Here is a 25,521-nt window from a genome sequence, read left to right as displayed (position 1 = left end):
GGCAACCCTGCATCTCCTGTACTATGCCCACAGCCCTGTATCTCCTCTACCATGTCTGCAGCCCCTGCACCATTCCCACAGCCCCTGTATCTCCTGCACCATGCCTGCAGCCCCTTCACTATGTCCGCAGCCTCTGAACCATGCCTGCAACCCCTGCATGTCCTGCACCATGTCTGCAACCTCTGCACCATGCCCACAGCCCCTGAATCTCCAGCACCATGCCCGCAACCCCTGTATCTTCTGCACTATGCCCGCAACCCCTGCATCTCCTGCACCATGCCCGCAACCCCTGCACCATGCCCACAGCCCCTGAAACTCCTGCACCATGCCTGCCGCCCCTGCATCTCCTTGCATGTTTACATTCCTTGTAACAGCAAAAAAAGTGAAAAAAAAAATGTTTTAAATGGACAGTGTAAAAATAAAAACAAATAAAATGAAATTAGGAAAAAAAAATATAAAGCACCCCATCCCTCTGTTCTCGTGAGCAGAAGCGAACGTATACACAAGTCATGCCTGCATATGTAAACAGTGTTCAAACCACACATGTGAGGTATTGCCATGATTATTAGAGTGAGAGCAATAATTCTAGCACAAGAACTCCTCTGTAACAGGTTAACATTTTTTAAACGCGTCGCCTATGGAGATTTTTAAGTACCTTAATTTGTCACCATTCCACAAGTGTGCGCAATTTTAAAGCATGACATGTTAGGTATCTATTTACTCGGCGTAACATCATCTTTCACATTATACAAAAAATTGGGCTAACTTTACTGTTTTATTATTTTCTTTTGAAAGACCGCTACGCATATACCGCGTGACATAAAATATTGCATTGATCACCATTTATTCTCCAGGGTCTCTGCTAAATAAAAAAACACATACACACATATATATATATAATGTTTGGGGGTTCTAAATAATTTTCTAGCAAAAAATACAGATTTTAACTTATAAGCAACAGACGTCAGAAAAAGGCTTAGGCTCCAAGGGGCTAAGACCCAAAATGATTATTTAACCAGTTCAACTCCGAAAGGTTTTACCCACTTAATAACCAGGCCATTTTTTGCGATACGGCACTGATCGGTTTTTAGATTTTGATCTATAAACAAAAAAAGAGCGACAATTTTGAAAAAAAAAAAAAAAACACAATATTTTTTACCTTCTGCTATAAAACATTCCCAATAAATAAAAATTTAAACAATCAAATGTTTTTTATCAGTTTAGGCCAATTTGTATTCTGCTACATATTTTTGGTAAAAAAAATAGCAAAAAACGTATTTTAATTGGTTTGTGCAAATGTTATAGCGTGTACAAACTAGGAGATAGATTTTTTGACTTATTATTTTTTTTGTTTTTATTGGCGGTGATCAGCGATTTTTTAGCGGGACTGCAACATTGCGGTGGACAGATCGGACCCCTAACTGACATTTTCTACACTGTTTGGGGACCACTGACATTAATACAGTTATCAGTGCTAAATATTATGCACTGTTACTGTATACATGACACTGGCAGGGAAGGGGTTAACACTGGGGGTGATCACAGGGTTAAATGTGTGCCTGTTTGTGCTTACTGACTGTGGGGGGGGGGGCTCTATGACAGACACAAAGAGATCAGGGTTTCAGCTTAGCTGAAACTCATGATCTCTCTCTGCCTGTGTGACAGAAGACTTGTCTGCTTTGTTTACATACAGTCTGGCTCCCGCTGTGTCTACGCGCCACGGAGACCTCGTGCCCATAATCACGTGATTATGCGCAGCCGAGCCGCCCTACCACAGCAAATTTGCGTGGGGTGGTCGGCAAGCGGTTAAAAGGTGTGCAAAAAAAAACACGTAAAAACAGCTCTGGCAACAAGAGAGTTGAATTCATTTCATATGTAAAATGTACGCACAAAGTCTGAATTTAGGGAAAACAAAAGCAACTCTGTCTGCACTATGGAGAAAATAGGTGATATTTATAATAAAATTACCTCTCAGCTCTGGAGTCAGTGAGTGTCCAAGTTCATCCAGTAGAATCGGATCCATCAGACCCTCAGCTATAGAAAAATAAAGAAATAAAAGCTTTATCCTGATCACATCCATTTGAGGCAAAACCAGGAAATGATGAAAAGATGTCTAAACAGATTGCTTATAATAAAACTACTTTTTTTTTTTGTGTGTAGTGAGTAAAAGCAATTCCATCATATGTGCTTTGATAAATAGAACACAAAGCTATAAAAACATTAAAATCAAATGACAACCAAAAAAAATATGAATACTTACCTGTCCTTCACTCAGCTTCAATAGCTGTGTATCCAACAGCATCTTCAGCAACCAAGATTTCCTTGTATTAGATGTCAACATCTCCAATGCATGACGTGATTCCTCCCCCCACCCATAATGCCACCACTGTGTCCCCAGATTGTCAACATATTTATTGCATACAAATTTCTATTACCTGTTTGGCTGATTTCCTCCAGAACTGCCAATAAATTAGGGTGAGGATGATCTTTCTTTATCGCATAGAGACATTCCCAGAGTCCAATCACAGCTTCTCTTCCCCGATCCTGAATATCTTTTAATAAGGTGTGAGAGAAGGCAGTCCTGCTCATATGTTTTTCCCTTGCCACGTAAGTCTGAAACACAAATATAGTTTTCTTTTTTTACAAAAAGTGGATAAAAATGTAGCACACACCCCAGACTGGGCTGGGTGTATTATCCATGGTTCCATTCCCTGTGAGGCACATAGCAGCCAGGCACAGTAGTTTACAGGCACCCCAATCATAAAAAAAGGAGTGCATGTCTTTTTGTAGTGTATTTGCTGGTTCATCTTGGAAAGGGTGTGGATGAGCCTTAGGATACTCCAAATTAGCAGAAATATAATGAAGGACGCCTCTTATTGTTCTGTCTCTTCAGGGTGCAGCCACCCTTTTCTATTCAGTATCTGGTAAACCGCAACTCAGGGGACCCCTTTGCAAAGGTATAGTCCAAGTCCGCAAACTGTATTAAAGTGATTGTAAAGTCTCTTTTTTTAGTTAAAAGTAACAAACATGTCATACTTACCTGCCCTGTGCAATGATTTTGCATAGAGCAGCCCAAATCCTCCTCTTCTCAGGTCCCTCGTTGGTGCTCCTGGCCCCTCCCTCCTGTTGAGTGGCCCCACAGTAAGCAGCTTGCTATGGTGGGACCCGAGCCGAGCCACAGCTCCATTCAGACACGGAGCCATGGCCTGGCCCTGTCCCCTTTCTCTCCTGAATGGCTGACTGATTTTGATTGAGAGCAGTGGGAGCCAATGAAGAGGGGAGTTCTGGGCAGCTGAGAAACTTCTGCAACATCGCTGGATCTAGATGGTTTAGGTAGGTATTGGGGGGCTGCCGCACACAGAACGCTTTTTATCTTAATAAATAGAATGCATGAAGATAAAAATCCTGCCTTTACAACCCCTTTAAGCTCTCAAAAAAGGTGGCAAGGGCAGTCTCTGGGTATCTTTACAGGCTTGCACTCATTGTGCCCTGGGTACTTTAATGCTTTCTTGCAGTACCAGACAGCCTCTGTACTGGGTGCCTCCAAGTTGGATCCTCTGTGGACTTCCTGTACTGCTTTCAAGGGATATAGACATTGGTGCCCGGGCTCTAGCTGGAGCTGGGACCCAGATGGCTTCTTCTGAGCTGTAGCTATCAGCCCAGAGGGCCTCGACCCTCAGTCTAGGTCTTCTCCCATAGGTACAAGGAACTTGCTATTTATTCCAGGCCCCAGCTTATTTATACACACATCAGTCCCCTACTGGCCATTTTTCCTGTCAGGGATTGGCTGAGGGCACATGATTAAACAGGTGAAGGTCTGTCTCCTCCACCTACTAAATTCAAGAACCTACCAGTGTAACATAAATGTCAGATATAGGGTAGCTTTGCGTTAGCGAAATATGAAATATGAAGTGATCTGTAGAAATAGTGAATTGTAGATGTAGTGTCATTTTGAGTTAATTAATCTAGTATCAGTCACACACACACACACACACATGTTCTGTTATTAGCATCTGAAAAGACAGGGGCCATTCTCTAAGATGGAGTTGACACCTACATGCCAATGAAGTCTCCCATACCAGTAAACAAGAGAATTGTCACTTCCGGGAGCATCAAAGAGAACTGGCAGTCATTTTGGCTGTGGAAATCAGCAGGGGACGGTGGAAGGCGCCCAACAATCTACAAGCATGGATTGATATCATCAGATCAAAGGAATGTATTTTATCTCTCATAAAGGTTAAAATATTAGTGGCAGAGAGATGAAAATAATTCCTTCTTGTGGCTCACGTGTGGGGCTACGGAGTACATGTAAATCTGTGTCTGTGGCATGGGTGGGGTCCTGGAGAATTGCACAAAACCGTTGTATGGCGCCTGATTGGGACAGGCAGGCAGTGTTTGGGACTGTCGCGATCAGACCGATGCGCTGGTGTCAGAACTCCTATCCCTGACCCAGCGGTCAGCGCCGTTCTGGGCCAATTCAACTCTGGTCAGTTCAGAACACAGAACATCGTGTGGGCTGAGCCGGGGACAACCCCCTGGGGTTGATTGGTCAAGGGCTAAAGTCCAGCCCACATCAATATTCCAATAAATTGGGAAACCTGAGATTTGCATATTGTTCTTCCTTGAAGCCAGTTCTGAACTGGGGAGTTCCCGCACGATTTCCGGTATGCTTCTGCCAACGGGATAAGCTTCGGTAAAGTTTATTTCTGTTTTATTCCTTTTTATTTTTATAGCAAATTGCCAATTGTGTGTCTTTATCTTTTTTGTATTTTTGTAACTGCTTTTGCTTTGTATATATTTTTTATGCACTGCCCATTTTCGAGATATTAAATTATAAAATTAATAAGTGACTTCTGTGTACTAAGCTAGGACTCATATCTCTAGAGAGATTGCTGCATTTTAGTGCCTATTTGCTTGGTCTACGCTACATGCCAATCTGTATGCAATTGCACTGTGTGTAGGCAGATTGCATGCAGATTGTACACCAGACGGAGATCTGCGTGAGTGTGGTGTCCCAGCAGACCAGTCTGCGGACAAACTGTTGGGTGGTGGCAGGCTATCATTTGTGGTGTGTGGATGTGGGGACAGTGGGAAGAGTGATTAACACAGGGGTTCTAGCTTGTAGGATAGCTGGAGGAATCCTATTAGTGTGTGGTGATTGCTAGACTGCTCCCCAACCCTTAGAGTGCACCAGATTGTATGTAAGATTTGTATCTGCCTGTGTGTGGTCAGTCAGCTGGATTGGAGTGGAGTCTCCCTCTAGGCCAAAAAGGCAGTGCAGGCTGTGAAAGTATTGCAGCCAATCTTATGACTTAGTAGGAATTTTATTTATTCCATTATCCCCTTATACTCCCCAGTCACTAAACCACATCTCGGTTAGCTAGTCGCCGTGGGCGTGGTCAAATCGTGACAACCAGAATTCAGGGTAAAGCAGGAGAGCCTGCAACCAGCAGAACCCAGAACAGCCAAAAGCAATTGTGGACTGCTCCTCTGCTACAGCGGAATCAAACAACTAAAATTGCATCAACTATAGAAACCTAGCTAGGAGAGTGCTACAAAAAGATAAAAAATATAATTACCATAGAAACAATCCTTGTTTGGCATGGTTGTACACAATCCTGTATGAAGGGTGGAAGGGGATGTAGAAAAAAATATATTGCAGTTTATTTCAAATATTTTTGTCTTACATCTGTGCTTAAGACTTTCCGGGATTTTAGTTCCTTCAGGAGGGCCCCACTGTCCATGTTCTCCAGGATGTAGATCAGATCATCTCTGTAATACTCGTATATCCTCCTCAGTGATGAATCAGGATATGAAGACAGCTGATGGCGGAACTTCCTGATGTCCCCTACAGAAACACAGAAAATACATTTATAGGATTGTGGCTTTTACTTAGAACCTAAATTATCATTGAGGAAATGTATAGTTTGGGTTTGTTACAAACAGTGTTAATTTCGTCGACTAAAACCGACTAAAACGTTTTCGTCGACTAACACAATTCAGATGACTAAAATACGACTAAAACTTGAATGGCATTTTAGTCTTAAGACTAAAATACGACTAAAACTAAAATGGCATTTTAGTCAAAAGACTATAACTAAAACTAAATCGAAATTTGCTGCCAAAAATTAACACTGGTGCATGCTCAAAGCATAAATAATAACATATTAGATTTTTCACTCCAGGACCAGCAGTAGTATATAATGAGTTTGGAAATTGTAGAGAAATGCTTAAATAATGCATTACAAATTACAATTGAACTACACCCATTTGATTATAGATGACTAAAATGCGTTTTAGTCGACTAAAATGTAGGGCGTTTTAGTCGACTAAAATATACTGGAGTTTTAGTCGACTAAATACGACTAAAACTAAAACACTTGCAGAAGACTAAAATAGGACTAAAACTAAAATGCCATTTTAGTCCTAAGACTAAGACTAAAACTAAATTGAAATTTGCTGCCAAAATTAACACTGGTTACAAATTGCTTTGTGATTCCTTTGTAATCCTAAGGTCTTGTTTTATATTAGTATATTTTTTGGGTGTTTAGACCCCAATGCCTGTACCTATTTAGCATGAATCAGTATACTCAGACAGCTGGTTATTCTCCTAGTAAATAAAGCAACATCTTTATCTGTTGCTCTTTTCTTTCTTCTTCTGTAACATGATATTACATTTGAATGAATTGATGTTTTTTTATTTATTTATTTTCATTATTGTGTTTCAGCACCAGTGCAAGAGTCCGTACCACAGGGTAAATATAGTAACTATTGTAAAAGCTGCGGTCATACCCACCCTCTGCACTGTCATAACTACTTCTCTCCAATCAGCATTGAGTGTGAGCTCCCAGATTGGAGAGACGTAGTTCTGACTATGCAGAGGGTGGGTTATACCATTGGAGATAGACCTAAAACACTGCAATCAGCAAAGTGTAGGTTTCCAGTTGACTAAAATGCCCTAGAACAGCAGAGGGTGAGTTAAACCTCTGCAGAGAGACCACTGCTTCCACACAGACAGCAATGGTTGTTCTCTGCAGCATGCTGGCAGGAGACAGGTGTTTCTACTGAGTCTGTGACTGGTAACGCTATAACCAAAAAAAAATGTGTATAATTTTTTCACACAAATAATTGATCACCACTGTTTTTTTATACTTTATGCTATAAAACATATTCAATAAAAAAAAATGAAATTTCTTCATAAATTTTGGCCAAAATGTATTCTGCTACATGTCTTTGGTAAAAACAAATCCCAATAAGTGTATATGGATTGGTATTTCTAAAAGTTATAGCGCCTACAAACCATGATAGAGAGATTGTGTAGATAGATAGATAGATAAACATGGGATAGATAGATAGATAGATAGATAGATAGATAGATAGATAGATAGATAGATAGATAGATAGATAGATAGATAGATATTTTTATATTTATGTTTATCATCCAGCCTAGCGACCTGAGGAACTCCTGAACTGTCTGGAGATCCTTTTCCAGTTTCTGACTTGAGTCTGCCACTACTAGGAGGTCATCCAGGTAGGGGATGATCAGAATTGACTTCTGTCTTAACCACTTAAGCCCCGGAAGATTTTACACCCTTCCTGACCAGGGCCCATTTTGCGATTCGGCACTGCGTGATTTTAACGGACAATTGCGCGGTCGTGCGATGCTGTACCTTAACAAATTTGACGTCCTTTTTTTCCCCACAAAAAGAGCTTTCTTTTGGTGGTATTTGATCACCTGTGTGATTTTTACTTTTTGCGCTATAAACGAAAAAACAGCGTCAATTTTGCAAAAATAACAATATTTTTCACATTTTTTTATATGAAATTCCCCCCCAAAAAAAGTAAAAATCAAAATTTTTTAACATTTTGGGCCAATTTTTTTTTTACCATATGTTTGGTAAAAAAAAAAAAAAATCGCAAAAAGCGTATTTTGATTAGTTTGCACAAAAGTTATTGCGTTTAGTTTGTCATTTTTTTTTTTTTTTTTTAACGCGTAATGGCGGCGATCTGCGATTTTTTTTGCGGGACTGCGACATTGCGGCGGACAGATCGGACCTTTGACTGACATTTTTGACACTTTTGGGGTTACCAGTGACATTTCTACAGTAATCAGTGCTATACATATGCACTGTTACTGTAAAATTACACTGGCAGTGAAGGGGTTAACTTTTTGAGAGGGAGGGGTTACGTGTGTCCCTAGGGGCGTGATTCTAACTGTGATTGGCTGTGGCTTGAGGTGTAGGAACAGTGATCAACGGTTCTGCATAGTAGAATCGTATGATCACCATTCCTACACAGGGGAGAATGACAGGCGGCTTGTTTACATCAGCCGCCTGCCTTTCTCCCTCTCCACCTGACGATCGCGAGTGACCGGCGGACATCGGGTCCGCCGGTCACACGGGCGGGGGGGTCCGTGACCACGCGGGAGCGCGCCTCCGGCGGCACGCGCTCGCTCCCTAGACCCTCACAGGCTAGCTACGTAGCCCTACGTCGCTCTGCCTGTGAGGGGCTGACTGCCGACGTAAATAGTCGTGCGGCAGTCAGCAAGTGGTTAAGAAGGCCAAAGCTTCCCCCAAGACTTTCGTGAAGATGCGTGGGGCTGAGGACAACCGGAAGGGCAGCGACTGGAATTGAAAATGTTGAACTTCCGACCCCAGTTTTACTGCCAGTCGTAAAAACTTTTGGTAAGCTAGGTGAATGGGGATGTGAAAATAAGCATCCTTTAGGTCCAGTGTTGCCATGAAACATTCTGGGTATAGTAGATTTCCTATGGAACGCACCGATTGCATATAAAAATGCTTGTATTTTATCGAGCGATTTAGAGTGCGTAGATTCAGTATTAAATGATAACTCCCGAGGGTTTCTTTACCACAAAAATCTGGGAGTGAAACCGCCCTCCCTGTTCCGATTTTGGAATTGGTACCAAAACTTTCTGATCTACTAAGTCTCCGATCTGGAGACTTAACGCAGCTGCTTTCACTTGATCTCTGGGCAGACTGGTAATGAACAGCTGGAAATTGAAATCCAGTCTGTGACCTTTGGACACCAGGTCCAAAATAAAAGGGCTTGACGTAATTTCCTTCCACTGTGGAAGGAAGGCCCTTAATCTTCCTCCCACTCTACGAAAGGAGTCATTGCAGCTTGGCGGGGTGTTGAGGAGGGTTAAACAAGACGCCCCCCTTCCCATGCCTTTGTCCAATTTTTCTTGGATCCGGAGTCACGTGGACCCTGCTGTCTGCCCCTCCCCTGAAAAAACTTCCGGGGATACGGGGCTTTTCTCTTATCTGGAAACAACGACTACTTATCAGCAGTACGTTACAGTGATTCTGCTTACCCGGGACCAAATAGATGGTCACCTGTAAAGGGAAGACCACACAGGTGTAACTTGGAGGTACAGTCTCCCGACCATGTTTTCAGCCAGAGACTTCTTCTGGCTGAATTAACCAAGGCCGAAGGTTCTGGCCATCATTCTAACTGATTCAGCGGAAGAATCAGCCAGATACCCTACTGCCTGAAATAGAAGAGGGAAAGATTTAATGATCTGTTCCCTAGGAGTCAGATAGGTGAGACTGAATTTGTGAAAGCCATAACTCGAGATGTCTGGCTACACAAGTAGATGCTAAGGCTGGTTTTAGACTCGTAACTGAGGCTTTCCAGACTCTACGCAGCAAAATATCTCCTCTCTTGTCCATTGGGTCTTTAAGTGTACCCATATCATCAAAGGCTAAATCCATATTTTTGGAAATGCTTAAAGAGGGGCATCTAGTTTAGGAATCTTGTTCCATGGTTGTGCTGCATCTTCATCAAAAGGAAACCTCCTTTTTAAATTATTAGAAAAAATGGTTTCCTTTCAGGATTCTCCTATTCCAATTTAATTGTATCTAGAAGGGAGCTGTGCACAGGGAAAACCCTGGCCTTTTTCTTATGCGTTGTATACATAAGATCGTGCTTAGACAATTGCACCTTCTCCTCCTCAATTTCTAATGTGACAGACTGCTTTAAGTAATTTGTCCACATCTTCAAGAGACAATTTAAATCTGGAGCCTCTGCTGGATTCCCTATCCTTGGGCTCTTCCCCTGAACCTGATTCCTCAAATGAGGAATGGGGGGACTCCAACTCCTCCATCATGTCGTCACCACACACACCCTGTGTTGGATAGGAACTAGGCCCTAAAGGCTGCAATTTATCTATGAGGGTTTTAAAGGAGCTAAAGGTAGAGGTTAACTCATCCCTAACGGAAGTCAGCATCCTCTGAGATATAGCTGGATCATCCTTAACCAAGCTGACTATGCATGTGCGGCACACTGTTTTGCTCCATGTGGAACTTAGCTTCGTTCCGCAAACGGCACATTTCTTTTTGGGGGGCTATGTCTGTACCTTGTCCTGAGCCTTCGTCTATAACAATAAAAAGAAATTTTCTGATTAAGACCCCCTGTAAAACAGGCCCCAAAATAAACAACCCTGTGTTAAGAGTGAAAAAAAAGTGCCCCCCTTTACCAGCCCCCAAAGAGTCTATGGAGGAAAAGGAAAAAGGAAACCCCTACAGGCTTTGCAAGAGGGAAGACTCCCCAGGCTTACCTGAGAGGTGCCGGTACCAGAGCCCGCCTACCGCCTGAGCGGTTACTGCAGAGGAATCCATCCCGCTCTGTTGGTGTCCCGTAGCCTCCGCTGGGTTTCACCTGAACACTGGCTGTTCAGTAATTCTCCTGTTCACGCCTCTGACAACCGGAACCAGCGTTTCCGGTGCCCGCCAATGATTTCACTGCAACCGGAAGTGACCCCGTCACTTCGCAAGGCCAGAGGGGAAGCTCCACTCTGTCCGCCCTGCGTGGCGCCAATTTTAAATCAGCAGCGATCGTGGGGAACACAGCCTGTGCTGCTCCAAGGATGCTGCCACTGAGGTGGAAAGGACTCCTCCTGCCTTCCTGACATCAGCGACGGTTGTAACCCTCCCTGGGCTTTAAGGACAGGAGAAAAGTGCCCCCCCCCCCCCTGACCTGTAAAGCAGAGGTACCACACTTGGGCGAGGAGTAAATTCTTTCCCAAGTCTTCAAAGGACAGACCATGAGACCAGGAGAGCAGGTTCCAGGAAACATGTTACAACCTGTCCGGAGGAAACACTTATACTGAAGTGTGAGGACTGGAGGACCGCCTTATATCTGATTGGTTTTAAACATGTTTCCTGTCCTGGTAGGAGGAGCCCTAGGTCTCATGGGCTGTCCTGGAAGACGACTTGAGAAAATGCAGTCACGTGATCCGTCTGTGATGGCCACCCTCGATCTACGGAGGGAAGCGGGAGGGACAGAGATTCCCTCTGCTGGCCAACTGACGTCACAGGGAAATCTTGGCTCCTCCCGCTTCTCTCCATAGATCGAGGCTGGCCAGCACAGGGGGATCACAGGACCGCACAACTGCAGTATTTAGCCTTTTAATTTCTAAAAAACACTTAGATTTTCATTCATGGCAGCATATCTGCATGGAATACATGTACAGTCACATAGTGAATTTACAAACACTTTAAGTCTCATAGCGCTAGAAGATATCTGGTGGATATGAAGGATACATTGCAGGAAGGATTTTTACAAGAAGCAGCAGCCTGCAGGCAGACATGGGAGTAAGTCACACATGTGCAAGTCACAAGCAAGTCTCAAGTCTTAACCTTCAAGTCTCAAGCAAGTCCCAAGTTAGGCTCCTTTCACACGGCCGCTCCGCTGCTTAAGTCCGCTGCGGGACTTTTTTTTTTTTTTTTTCACGGAGCGGATGACATTTCTGTCATCCGCTCCGTGTGCCCGCATATCATCCCATCCGTTTGCGGATGATATGCGGACATAATGTAAGTATATGGCATTGCGGATGTCAGCGGATGACACCGCTGACATCCGATTTTCCTTCCTTTCCGTTTTTTACACGGATGGAAAAATGGGGTTCTGTTCCATTCGAAAAAACGGAACAGAACTGAAAGGAGGAAAATCGGATGTCAGCGGATGGTATTCCGCTGACATCCGCAGTGCCATTCACTTACATTGATGTCCGCAAATCATCCGCAAAAAAATAGGATGATTTGCGGACACACGGAGCGGCCGTGTGAAAGGACCCTTACTGTGGCAAAAAGCAAGCAAGTCAAGTCGAGTCCCTGCTAGAAGTCAAGCAAGTCAAGTCAAGTCATTTATTTTGGTCAAGTCACAAATCAAGTCAAAATACTGATCTACCCCAATTTTCACCTTTAAATCAGTTAAAAGTCAGTGGTCAGGAAAGGTTTTGTTTAATTTTCAACATTAACAAAACTGCTTAGTGCTTTTTCTTGGCATATTAAAGAAACACTTTGAATGCCCAAACAGCTCAAAATCCTTCATCCGGTCATGTTTCAACACCACAGTCACTAAAAACATGTTAAAGCTGAGTTCCAGCCTCAAAATGCACTTTGGGCCATCCGCTTGCTCAGTGTCACCTGTAAAAGAAATGGATAGTCACGATTTTTTTTTTTTTGTTTACTTACCTTGTTATTGAGGCTACATTCACACCTGAGCGTAGCGTTTTTCGCGCGTTTTTTACCGCGATTTTACCGCGATTTTTGCGGCGTTTTTTACCGCGATTTTACCGCGATTTTTACCGCGATTTTTGTGCAGGCGTTTTTAGATTCAATAGAGATCAATGGAAAACGCCTGTAATCTGCCCAAAAAGAAGCTCATGTACTTTTTTGAGCGTTGGGCGTTTTGTATACAGCTTCAAAACGCTCAGATGTGAACAGGGGCCATTGAAATGAATAGGATTTGTCTTGTTGGGCGTTTTGAGAGCTGATCCTAGAGCAGAAAAACGCCCCAAAAACGCCCCAAAACGCCTAGATGTGAACGGAGCCTGAAGAAAATATACTTACCTTTCTTCCTCTTCCTCCTCCTCTCTGCATGGCCAGAAGCTGTGCAGGGATGATGCTCCTGCCCCGGAAGTGACGGCAGGCCGGTGCAGTGCATTGTGGGACCGAAGAGGACGCAGAAGAGGACGCGCTGGCTTCAGCTGCCCACACCTGAGATGGTAGCGCTGGACAAAGACATTTTTAAGGTAAGTATTTCTTCTAAAAGGTAAGTGCAATCTTGGACAGTTCAGAGGCTATCCATTGTGGAATGTACTAGCCCTGACTGTCCCGGGGGTATTTTTATCGAAAAATACTTTCAGTGGCCGTAACTCCGCTTTAAGTATTTCCATTGTTAAAACAGCCAGTGTTCTAAAAATTAGAACACACTGAGGTGTTTTAAGTGACTGTGGTGTCAGAAACATAACAGGCACATTCATTTTGCTTTAACACATCTTGAGAAAATACAAATATATAATAACTTAAAAAAGAAAAGTCATTTTGAGTCATATGTCTCAAGTCAAAGTCAAGTCTCAAGTCATGAATACCAAGTCAAAGTCAAGTCGAGTCTTTTATTCATTTTAGTCAAGCAAGTATCAAGTCCTCAAACTGGTGACTTAAGTCTCACTTAAGTCAAGTCATGTGACTCAAGTCCCCCACCTCTACCTGCAGGTAAATGGGATACATGTTATTACAGATACCTAAAGTGTTTTATGCTGTACCCATCCCCACCCCCCCAAAAAAAGTTTAATTAAATAATATAGTTGTATTTCTCTGTAAAGATGATATAAATAAAAGGTGATTAATTGATGCTTACCCGGTAATTCCCGCTGGTTTGATTTCATTTTTTATTTGTGATCAGTCTATTTAGAGTAGAAAACAGTTTGTTGTATACATCGAGACACGTCACATTCTTCGCATTTCAAAGAATCTAAAATGGTAATAAAATTCAATAAATGTTGATAAATTGATGAAAAAGAATCCGTCATCATCAAAAAAGCCTTCAACAGTTCTGTAAGGCTGCATTCACACTTTGTTTACCAAGACTTGGTACATGAGTATGGGGTGCACTGCCATTCATTTTTAAAGGCATACAGACACAAGAAAGATCTCCAACCCTCAACATCGCAATTCATTTAATAAAGAACACAAACACTGCACAAGAAAAATGCTGTTTACATGCTGGGGCTACGTCATTTCCTTTCATTCAGCCCTGTGATCCCGCAAAACTTCTTCCCCATTCAGAAGCAGGTCAGCTCCGATTCACTGAACTCAGTTGTCAAGGTAAAACCAGAACGAAAATGAAGCTTGGCTTGGGAAGTACTGCACATGCACGGGAGTAGGGGGCGGAAATAAAAAAAAAAGATTTGGACATGGCACATTGATTTGCTTTTCCTTATGCAGCGCATTGATTCACAACTACACGAATTACATTATTTTTAATTTGTGGTAGAATGATCTGAGTTTACTACCACTTTAAAGTGCATCCACGTATACATTTCCCCATCTTTTTAACACTTTGTTAATAAGCCCCATCATGTCTGGGAGGCCAACAAGGAGGGACAGACGTTCCCATGCCACTGCAAGGGGGGCCAGCAGCGTCTGCATCCACAGGCAAAGGTGGACATGGTCTGTCCATAGGCAGGGCATCATTTCATCTGTTTAGTGATGTTGCCCTTGCTATCCAGCCACAGCATGCAGAAGATAAGGATCACTACTGGTTGGCAACCCTCCTTGACCACTCTTACAAGGGGAAAGTCTCGGAATTCATCCCATCCCCACAGAGGGAGCAGAGGATGAAATCTCTTAGGAGGAATTTATGGAACGCCTTTCCAGATTCTGGTAGGTTACAGTCTTGTGGAAAACTTCGTTTTGGTGCTTATGTTGGTCAAAAGAGAGGAGCAGTGGAGAAGGGAGGGCACGTCAGTGATGCCTTTCAAATGTTTTTAGTCCTCGGCGTCCTGGGCTTTTAGCTTCCACATCCTGTTGGCAGGATCTGCATCATATGGTGGCATATTATTTAGGGGCAAAAACAGACATGGGGAGCTTTCCAGTTGATGATCTACTGGGTTACTGGGTCAGGAGAATAGACCACTGGCCAGAACTTGCCCAGTATGAAATTGAGCTGCTGGGCTGAGCTGCATCCAGCATACTTTCCGAACAGGCATTTAGTGCTGCCACAATCTCTTATCTGTCAAAGTTTTTTTGACAGATAAGAGATTGTGTCTGGCCACAGACTCCCTGGATCAGCTGATATTTATCAAAATGAATTGGACCTAGATTAGCAGCAGCTATCAAGCCCCTGATGCCAATGTTACTGATTGTGCTTTCTGGAATCAATGAAAGACTGTCTAGGCTGCCTAGCTTTGTGGTGTTGATTTCTTTGGGAAGAAATTTTTTGGTATAGTTTTCATGGGCTCAATTAACACTCAAGACCAATTTTTCTGCACCTGTTTAACAGGTGCATATTTAAATATTTGACAGCAAGGCCAATTTTTGCTTTCATTAAGAGTACCTCTATAGGGTTATGGTGTGAAGGCACCACCAACACCCAAAGCCCAATTTTTCTGTACCTGTTACTTCTATCCAAAGTCTGCGAAAGAGACACCAGAATTTATCAAAAAAAATCTTTAATCTTGTTCCGAGTGCACCAAATTGTGACCTCATCATACAGACTGGCTCCCCAAGCCATTGTTTAAAAATTAAAGAAAGCTTAAATGGAAAATCTAATTTTTTGGCTTTATACATTTATTTATTGCTGTAGCAAGCTCAATACACAGTACAGATGTACCACTTTACAGGCAGACTAAGGGGATCCTCTAGTTATTCTCCTCACTTCAGCACGTGCCACTATACCTGAACATAAGAAGAGCGAGCACTCTTAAAGTGGAAGCAAACTTCCATCGATTGTTTGTCCCTTTAGGTAAGCCTATAATAAGGCTTACCTTTAGATACTGTAAATATCGCCTAAACGTGCACTGTTTAGGACAGGGATCCTCAAACTATGGCCCTCCAGCTGTTACGGAACTACACATCCCATGAGGCATTATCAAACTCTGAAATTCACAGACATGACTAGGCATGATGGGAATTGTAGTTACTGAACAACTGGAGGGCCGCAGTTTGAAGACCCCTGGTTTAGGAGATGTTTACTGTACTGTATATGCAGCCGATGATGTAATCGGTGCTTGCTTTCTGAAGGAACAGCGACCCCTGCCATTTCTTTCAGAGCCCTGTGCCGTGACCAGGGACTTCCGCGCACAGTGCCACAAGAGCATTATAGGCCCCCGGTTAATGCAGTGCACTGCGGCCCCACCTACACAATCACCCACGAGAATAAAAATGCAAATTATCGATAAGGCGATATTTATTGCTACCTCCAACAAAACCAGTGTTTAACCATTAACACAACGTTTAGACAATATAACACGAGCATGAAAAAAAAAAAAAAAAAATTACAGACTGAAATGGCACAGGATGAAAACACTATGAACTATTTATTAAATGTGTGAGGGGTGGAGAGTGAGATGGAGGGAGCAAAAAAAGAAAGAGGAATGGAGGGAGAGAAAAAGAAAGAGGGATGGAGGGCGAGAGAGAGAGAAAGAAAGAGGGAAGAAGAGAGAGAAAGAGGGGTGGAGGGAGAGAAAAAGAAAGAGAGATGGAGGGTGAGAGAGAAAGAAATAGGTATGTAGAGAGAACGAGAGAAAGTGGGGCCCCCAGGCAACTGCGCAGCGTGCCCATTCGGAAAGACAGCCCTGACGCGCACATCCGCGGGAATGACGTCATTCGGCTCCAGTCAATTATAAAGCCCGAGCCTGTGGACGGGTATAAGGAAGATGGGTATAGTTGGATGCGGCCTCCAGCAGTGACAAGGGCTTCGTGTGCAGGTAAGTTTCACATAATGTGGTAGCATGCAATGCATACTTTACTTTTGCAGGTCAGAAAAAAAACAGCGATTTACTTCCTACCATTTTTTAGAGCTGGTGGTCGGCTTTCAGGCGGTAACGGCCGATGCGGCTCGGAAGCCGCTCGATCGTTACCCCAGCAAGCAGGGGGGGACGCCCCCCCACTCCCGCCGGCTGGTTGGAGTCCCCTGTCGCCGTGAGCTCGCTCATGAAAGAAATCGTATACAGAAGTCGTGCCCGCAAATGAAATTGCTGTTCAAACCACACATGTGAGGTGTGCAATTTTAAACCGTAACATGTTAGGTATCTATTTACTAATCTTTCACAATATACAAAAAAAAATGGGCTAACTTTACTGTTTACATTTTTTTATGTAATTTCTTCCCCAAAAAAATAGGCGTTTGAAAGACCACTGCGCAAATACCGCGTCACATAAAATATTGCAATGACTGCCATTTTATTCTCCAGAGTCTTTGCTAGAAAAATATATATAATGTTTGGGGGTTCTAAGTAATTTTCTAGCAAAAAAAATAGAAATTTTGTAAGAATGATTAAGCACTTTGTGTGAAACGTGTCTGCTGAATAGTGTGTTGTCCTGTATGTCGGGTGTTGGACCCACGATTTTTCAATAAATACATTGTTTTCATTATCGCTGGAGGTGCCGCTTTTCTCTTCTTGCCACTTTAGGGGACACCATGCAACGTTTGTCCACAGCCTCCAAAAAGGGATATCGGTGGGAAAAACGCTTAGGCACCACCAGCATATGTTTAATGCGACGCCACTGGTCATTCACAATTTCGTTAAACTCCTCAGGGCAGGGAAAAACCTGACCTGACTTCTGGGTCCTTCAGAACCCGAAAGCAGCTCGCTTACTTGACTGAGATGGCTCCTAGTCAAGATTGGGAGTTTCCTTAATGGCGCTAATGAGGGCATCCATTGCAGCATGTTCCCGCGCCACAGAGGAGGAAGATTCCTACTCCTCCTCAGAAGTGGAGGACTGGGGGCCCCTCGGGGGGGACTTCGTTCGTGGCAATCAATTCAGGCTCTGAGTCAGAAGACTGGGACGGCATAGGCCGTTTTTTAGAAGAGCGTTCTGACATCAGCAGATCAACTTTGGATGCCAAAGTCGCAAGAGCAGCAGATAATGAGGCCATGGAAGAGGATTCAGGAGTACCCAAAGCCCCCACCAGGTCTGTTCCCACGGACCCCCCGCAGCCTGCACTATTTGAAAGAGCCCCTTCAGACAATACAATATCCACAAGAAAAAACATTTTTTTCTAGTAAATGCCCTTGGCAATAGCAAAAATCAGTACTTGTCAGTACTTGCCACACATGCTGCTCAGTGAGAAAATGGAAGGGAAGGAGGAAGTGACCTCACGCCCCTAGAGGCCTTGCCCACGAGCCACAAAAAAATGGTGCCTATAGAAACTCAATGTAAAAAGTCATCGGCAAGTTGGCCGCTGCCCTAAATAGGCATGTGCCCTTAGCCAAGATGACGCCTGATCAGCACCAGGACAAGGTCCTAAAATGGCTGCTGCCCACACACAGAGCCCAGCCACCTACCCTCATCCAAAATGGCGGCCGCGCTAAACGGTGCCAAAGTAAGCACATAAATGCATTCTGGCCACCACAGGGGACCCCAGGGAGAAAACCTCACAGCTATGGAGCCCCCCCACATCCCCCAGGTATAGCAAGTACCCCGCACAGTGCCCTCAGCAGGGCCAGGGAGGAAGGGAGAATTCACCATGCTGGCCAGAAGGGGGATCCTACAGAGACCACCAGCCCTGCCATCCCCTTAGAGTAGGCCCACAAACCCCACTAAGCATCCTAGTCCCAGGGACAAGGGGGTATCAGTACTCACCAGTCCAGGAAAAGCAGGCACCGCTCTGATAGGGAGAACTCCCACCCTAAGTGGGGGTGCCGTCAGCCAAGAAGGGATGCTAGCAACACACGGGCGTTCTGGAGTTGAGACACCCTCGGCGAAGACACAGCTCCGCAGACTCGTCCCCATTCCAAGGGGCACTGTCGTTGCGAGGCCTGGGCGCACCAGTAACCTGCGACGCTCGTTGGCAGGCTGGGACTCCATAAGGATCTATATTATCCAGTGCAAGGCCCAGCTCTGCAGTCACTTCAAGTCCTCCAGGAAGAAGTCCCTGACTAACTAATGATAGTGAGAGAAAAAAAAAGAAGAAAAACACATATTTTGGTAAGCAAAAACATGAAGAAAACTGAGACGCTAGGTACCAGCCAGAAAGAGCTAGCCTACTCCTGACGCTAGGCAGCATAAAACTGAGGAACAGTTATATCTGGTTTAGGATAATGGCTGAGGGATGGCCCCCTAGAGGTGTGTCTAGGTATAAAAATTTTTGTTAACCTGTTAATCTGCCTAGCTTGCTCCTGCAGAGGGCGCCATTACCTACTAGTGAAAGCTAATATGGATAGGCGGTGACTGTTGAAGGACATAAGAGAAATACTGATTTTAACTTGTAAACATGTGTCAGAAATGGGCTTGGTCCTTAGGTGGTTAATAGCCCCTCCACACTGAGGCACTTGCAAACTGCCCATAAAACTCTAAGCGCTTTTGCAGCTGCTTACAGGATTTTTTCACCGCCCTGCCAGCGCACCACCCCAGTGTGAAAGCATTAAATGATTTCAATAGGAAAAAGCTTTTGGTGAGCTTTTCAAGAGCTTTTTTTAGCAACAAAAGGCTTGAAAAGCGCCTCAGTGTGAAAGGGCTCTTAGAGAAACTTGGAGTATACCACATACGGGAGTATAAGAATCTCTTCATTTTTACAGATGATTGTTTTTAATCACTTGCCGACCGCCGCATGACTATTTACTGCGGCAGTCAGCCGCTCCTGGGCAAAGTGACATAGTGACGCCGTGCTCCCGCCCCTGCTCATTTCCTGGGGAGCCAGCGCGTGTGACCGGCGGCTCCGATGTCCGCCGGCCACTCGCGATGTTCCGCAGGAGAGGGAGAAAGACAGACGGCTGATGTAAACACAACCGTCTGTCATTCTCACTAAAGTAATCACATAGGCTATGCAATCCTGCTATGTAGGATCGTATGTCTCTGTGATTACATCACAAGCCACGCCCCCCCCCCACAGTTAGAATCACGCCCCTAGGGACATACTTAACCCCTTGATCACCAGCAGAGTTAACCCCTTCCCTGCCAGTGTCATTTTTACAGTAACAGTGCATATTTATAGCACTGATTACTGTAGTAATCCCATTGGTACCCCCAAAAGTGTCAAAAATGTCAGTCAGGGGTCCGATCTGTCCCCCGCTATGTCGCAGTCCCGCAAAAAAAAAGAAATTGCAGATCGCCGCCATTACTAGTTAAAAAATAAAAAAACAATAAAAATGACATAAATCTTTCCCATAGTTAGTAAACTCAATAACTTTTGCGCAAACCAATCAAAATACGCTTATTGCGATTTTTTTTACCATAAATATGTAGCAGAAAACAAATTGGCCTAAAATGTTAAAGAATTTAGATTTTTACATTTTATTTTTTGAGATCTTCATATAAAAAATTTGAAAAATATTGTTATTTTTTCAAAATGTTTTTGCTTATAGTGCAAATAATAAAAATTGCACAGGTGATCGAATACCACCAAAAGAAAGCTCTGTTTGTGGGAAAAAAAGGATGTCAAATTCATTTGGGTACAGCTTTGCACGACCGCGCAATTGTCCGTTAAAGTCACGGAGTACCGAATCGCAAAATAGGGCCTGGCCTTTGAGCAGCCAAATCCTCCGAGGCTTAAGTGGTTAACACGAATATGCCACACAGCAAACAAGTTTCCAGTCCACAGAGCAAGGCAGCTCCTAACCACAGTTTCCCATCACAGTTTCCCCAATGTAATATAAGAGCCCTTTCACACTGAGGAGATTTACAAGCACTTTTGCGTTAAAAAAAAATAAGCGCCTTAAAAACTCACGAAAAATGCTTCTTATTAAAATCAATGAATGCTTTCACACTGGGGCAGCGCGGTGAAAAAAATCCATCATGCAGCATGTTTGGAGAGCAAAAAAAAAAAGCGCCTCAAAAATGCCCCTCTTCATTGAAATTTATAGAAAGCGCCAGAAAAGCACCTGAAAAGAGCTTCAAAGGCGTCTCAAAATCTTTTTTGGAGACGTTTTTGAGTCACGTGTCCTTTAAAAAGCGCACGGTGAACCTCTGAAAAGTGCCGCAAAAGCGCTTAGCGTTTTATGGGTAGTTTAGAAGCGCCTCGGTGTGATAGGGCTCTAATAGACACCAATCCCAGGTCTTCAGTCTCAGGAGGAGATCCAGCAAGATGAAGACATATCTGAAAAAAATCACTGCACGTTTTATTTTGGGTTCACCATTCCTTCAGCAAATATAATAATATTAAACATATAAAGTTCCATGCATGTTGGATTTCAATGAACCTCTCGGCAGTGGAAGCTGGACAGTATTACCAATAATCCAAACCCATTTTATATGTAAACATGAGAATTAGTCTCCATTCAAACTAGTCCGACTTCTCAGGTGACTTGGTCAGCCTGACAAGTCACGCACCGTCGCGTCCCATAGTGTAGTACAGGAACGGTTCTAATAGGAGCGACACAAGTCGCTCCGACTTAGAAAAAGGGTCCTGTACTACTTTGGGGCGACTTGCATAGACATTCATTTTATGAAGTCCGTGCAAGTCGTGCCGAAGTCGCGGTGCACGCAACTTTACAGGTCGCCCCCCGAAGTCGGATCGCCGTAGTGTGAACCGAGTCTAAAGAAAATGAACAATATATAGAACCACACAGAGATAATACAAAGTAAATGATTAGAACGCTATATAAAAACCTCCTAGAAATCACACATGAGAATAATAGGTCATGTAGCAATATGAAGAATCTCTATAAGTATATGTCATTTGATTTCCTAATATACAGAATTTCCATGATTTGATTTTGATTGAAAATAAAAACAATGTTTATATTAAAAAATGAGTTAACAATCCTAATAAGTCTTGTGGCTTCAAATATAAAAATTGCTTTATATGTAAAAAACAACAAAAAAACAAAAACATAAAAACACAGTTCTGTTAGCAGAGGCAAATACAGAGAGATTCAGGGACTGTATGACCTACAAATCTCTCTTATTACACTCCTGGATGATCCATCCTGTCTCAGGTAGGATTCCTTTTATTATATAGGCTCAAATTCCAACTTACCATAAAATGTCAGACGTGAACAGCTAAGGCGGGAGTTCTGAACACAAAACAAGATGGAGAATATTGGGTGGAGACGAGATGAACAGGAATGTGCTTTTTACTTTCAGTTTCACAGGACACATGACAGACCTGCACTGAACTCATTAACCACTTAAGGACCGGGCCTATTTCTGACACTTGTTGTTTACAAGTTAAAATCAGCATTTTTTGCTAGAAAATCACTTAGAACCTTCAAAAATGTTATATATCTTTTTAGCAGAGACCCTAGAGTATAAACTTCCTTACCGCTGGACGTCATATATGACATCCTGGGCTTTAAAGCGGTAGTATCCTGCTTTTTGACACTTTTACCTACAGGTAAGCCTATAATAAGGCTTACCTGTAGGTACAAATAATATCTCCTAAACCGGCATGGTTTAGGAGATATTTACAGTGCATGCAGCCGCTCGTGCGAGCGGCGCATGCGCTCTGAAGGTCTGGGGGACCTTCAATTAAGTTGCCGGGAGCTTGCCGGAAAAATCACTCCCACGCGCATGCGCGCGAGTGACGTCATCGCGGCTCCGGCCAATCATCGCGCCGGAGCCGTCTCTTCCGGCCAATCAGCGTGCCGGAGCCGCCGAACCCGGAAGAGACGACGAGGGACCATGGCAGCGCTCGCAGCGATGTCCGGGGGTCCGTGTCGGGACTTCGTTTTCAGGTAAGTTACACATAATGGGCTAGTATGCGTTGCATACTAGCTCATTATGCCTTTGTCTTGCAGGTTGTTTTTTTTTTTTTTTATTGAGTTTACAACCGCTTTAAGTGGGGATATCTGAATGATGGGTGCAGCTGCATCTAGGGCTAGAATTATTCCTCTCACTCTAACGTTCGCAGCAACACCTCATATGTGTGGTTTTTGTACACCGTTGTGGGCGTGACTTGTGTTTGTGTTCGCTTCCGCACGCGAGCTCGGAGGGACGGGGCATTTTCATTTTTTTTTCTTATTTATTTTCCTTTTTATTTTTATACTGTCTCTTTAAAAAAAATAAAATCACTTTTGATCACTTTTATTCCTAATACAAGGAATGTAAACATCCCTTGTAACAGAAATAAGCCGGACAGGGCCCACTTTAATGTGAGATCTGGGGTCAAAAAAGACCTCAGATCTCTCATTTACACTTACAAGCAAAAAAAATGTAATTTTACTTTTTCTAAAATTGGCCCTTTAAGGCATAGTTGCCAACATTTTAAAAAAAATTTCCAGGGACACTTTGCAGCACAGCTATCAATTACCACACCCACTTCCCTGAAGCTCCGCCCACTCAGCATAATTAATATTGCCTACTTATCAGATTATAGAGTCTACTCCAATATAGAGAGAATTACAGGAAATTTAAAAGGGAATTTCAAACCTTAGGCCACAGTAGCAGAGTTGGAATAATTCTCCCATTCAGCTGCACTACTTCTGCGTAACATTTATGGGCAGCCCGATTAACAGGCGCTTCCAGGGACAATATAAATTACCTGGGACAGGCTCCTATTTGCAGGGACTGTCCCAGGAAAAAAGGGACAGTTGGCAAGTATGTTTAAGGCCGTTGGGTGGAAGTGAAGTTTGATGTTGCGTTGGTCCTCCAGGGGCATAGAATCAGGTGGTGGCCATCTTGCCCTCACTCGACTTCCTGCCCATCAAGGGCTGGATTATTTTCGCCACTACCAACGCTCTGGTAAGTGGGGAAAACAACTGGGAAGTGGTGAGGTGCACATAAAAGTGATCCTGTGGGGAATCTGCCTCCGGGACCACTTTTATGTTAAAAGGGACCGCCTGCTGTATAAAAAAAAAAAAATACCAGGATTTTGGCATAACCATGGTATACAACGGTCCGGAAGTGGTTAAAGCACACAAATAGGGCAGGTTGTCCTGGAGCTCCGATTTTTATTAAGGAGATGTCACCCATCGCTTAAAGTGTAACTGCACTCTCTTTCTAGGGAAAAAAAAAAATAGCAAAAAAAAAAAATAAGAATAATAATATAGCATATAAAATAGCTCCACACATCATTTTTTAGTTGAATGTTAGTAAAAATCATCTTTCCTTTTCAGTCCACAGCTTTGTAATTTTTTGTAAAATACAATATGGCAACCTGGAGGTGTTCTGTACACAGATGGTATACAAATGCCCCCTGAAATGTCATTTCCTGCTTGTGTGATTGGCTTATTGATTTTCCCAGAAGTCTGCACTAAGATAAAAGTCATATTTTGGGCATCACCTGTTACAAATTTTTTTTTTTTTTTTGGTGAAATACTCAGAAAGGGAAAACACGTCTAAATGGATGCAGACTCGGCCACTTTCCTCATTAGAACCCTGCAGATAATTATAAAGTCACTCCCATACAGATTCACTTAAAGCGGTAGAATCCTGCTTTTTGACACTTTTACCTACAGGTAAGCCTATAATAAGGCTTACCTGTAGGTACAATTAATATCTCCTAAACTGGCATGGTTTAGGAGATATTTGCAGTGCATGCAGCCGCTCACGCGAGCAGCGCATGCGCTCTGAAGATCCGGGGGACCGTCAGTTTTCCTTGCCGGGAGCTTGCCGGAAAATCACTCCAGCGCGCATGCGCGGGAGTGACGTCATCGCGGCTCCGGCCAATCACAGTGCCGGAGCCGCCGAACCCGGAAGAGACGCCGAGGGATCATGGCAGCGCCCGCAGTGATGTCCGGGGGTCCGTGTCGGGGCTTCGTTCTAAGGTAAGTAATACATAATGAGCTAGTATGCGATGCATACTAGGTCATTATGCCTTTGTCTTGCAGGTTTTTTTTGTTTTCGGGTTTACAACCGCTTTTAGACCCCGTTCACACTGGGGCGACCTGTCAGGCGACCTGGTCGCCTGACAGGTCGCCGTAGGTCGCCTGCCATAGAGTAGCTGTGGACCCGTTCTAATAGGAGTGACACAAGTCGCTCCGACTTAGAAAAAGGGTCCGGAGCTTCTTTGGGGCGACTTGGAGCGACCTGCATTGACTTCAATGATATGAAGTCCGTGCCGGCCGCTCCGAGGTCGCCACCGAAAGTGCAGGTCGCCTGACAGATCGCCGTAGGTCGCCTTCCATAGAGAAGCTGCGGACCGGTTCTAATAGGAGCGACACAAGTCGCTCCGACTTAGAAAAAGGGTCCGGAGCTTCTTTGGGGCGACCCGGAGCGACCTGCATAGACTTCAATGTTATGAAGTCCGTGCCGGCCGCTCCGAGGTCGCGGTGCGAGCAGCGCGCCGCGACCTATGAGGTCGCCCGGCAAAGTAACGTCGCCCCAGTGTGAACGGGGCCTAAGTCACCCAGAGGGTAATGTTTGTTTCTCAAATTTTCTGCTGAAAATCATCCAGACTAATAGATATCCATTAGATCAAGTGGTTTGAATGTTAGATCTCACATAATTTCAGAGATATTTCACATACAAATAGAGATATTAGGTGGTGGTACATAAGGACGGGACAGGAAAGGACGGGACAGGAAAGGACGGGACGGGACAGGAAGGGACGGGACAGGACAGGACGCCCCCCCCACATGCAATTTTCTGGCCAAAATTCATCCAGGCTAAT

The 25,521-nt window shown here is 43.8% G+C and overlaps 2 protein-coding genes across 2 annotated transcripts in view; both read right to left on the bottom strand.

The window, feature by feature from the left end:
• Positions 1–5,844, bottom strand: part of LOC309543148 (NACHT, LRR and PYD domains-containing protein 3-like) — a 35,736-nt gene extending 29,892 nt beyond the window's left edge. Inside the window, exons 1-3 of the mRNA XM_082242533.1 lie at positions 5,688–5,844; positions 2,436–2,613; positions 1,969–2,034 (exon numbers count right to left, since the gene is read on the bottom strand). Coding sequence (XP_082098659.1) covers positions 1,969–2,034; positions 2,436–2,613; positions 5,688–5,744 — 301 coding nt within the window. The 5' untranslated portion in view covers positions 5,745–5,844. The remainder of the gene's footprint in view (positions 1–1,968; positions 2,035–2,435; positions 2,614–5,687) is intronic.
• Positions 1–25,521, bottom strand: part of LOC309543141 (uncharacterized protein) — a gene marked incomplete at its 3' end in the record, with an annotated part of 1,180,881 nt that overhangs the window by 406,642 nt on the left and 748,718 nt on the right. The gene's annotated exons all lie outside the window — the stretch shown is intronic.

This window comes from Pelophylax lessonae (assembly GCF_965119305.1).
Source record: "Pelophylax lessonae genome assembly, chromosome: 13".
In the NCBI taxonomy this organism is placed as follows: Eukaryota; Metazoa; Chordata; class Amphibia; order Anura; family Ranidae; genus Pelophylax; species Pelophylax lessonae.
The sequence above is the reverse complement of the archived record's forward strand: the minus strand, read 5'-3'. Positions and strand labels throughout refer to the sequence as shown.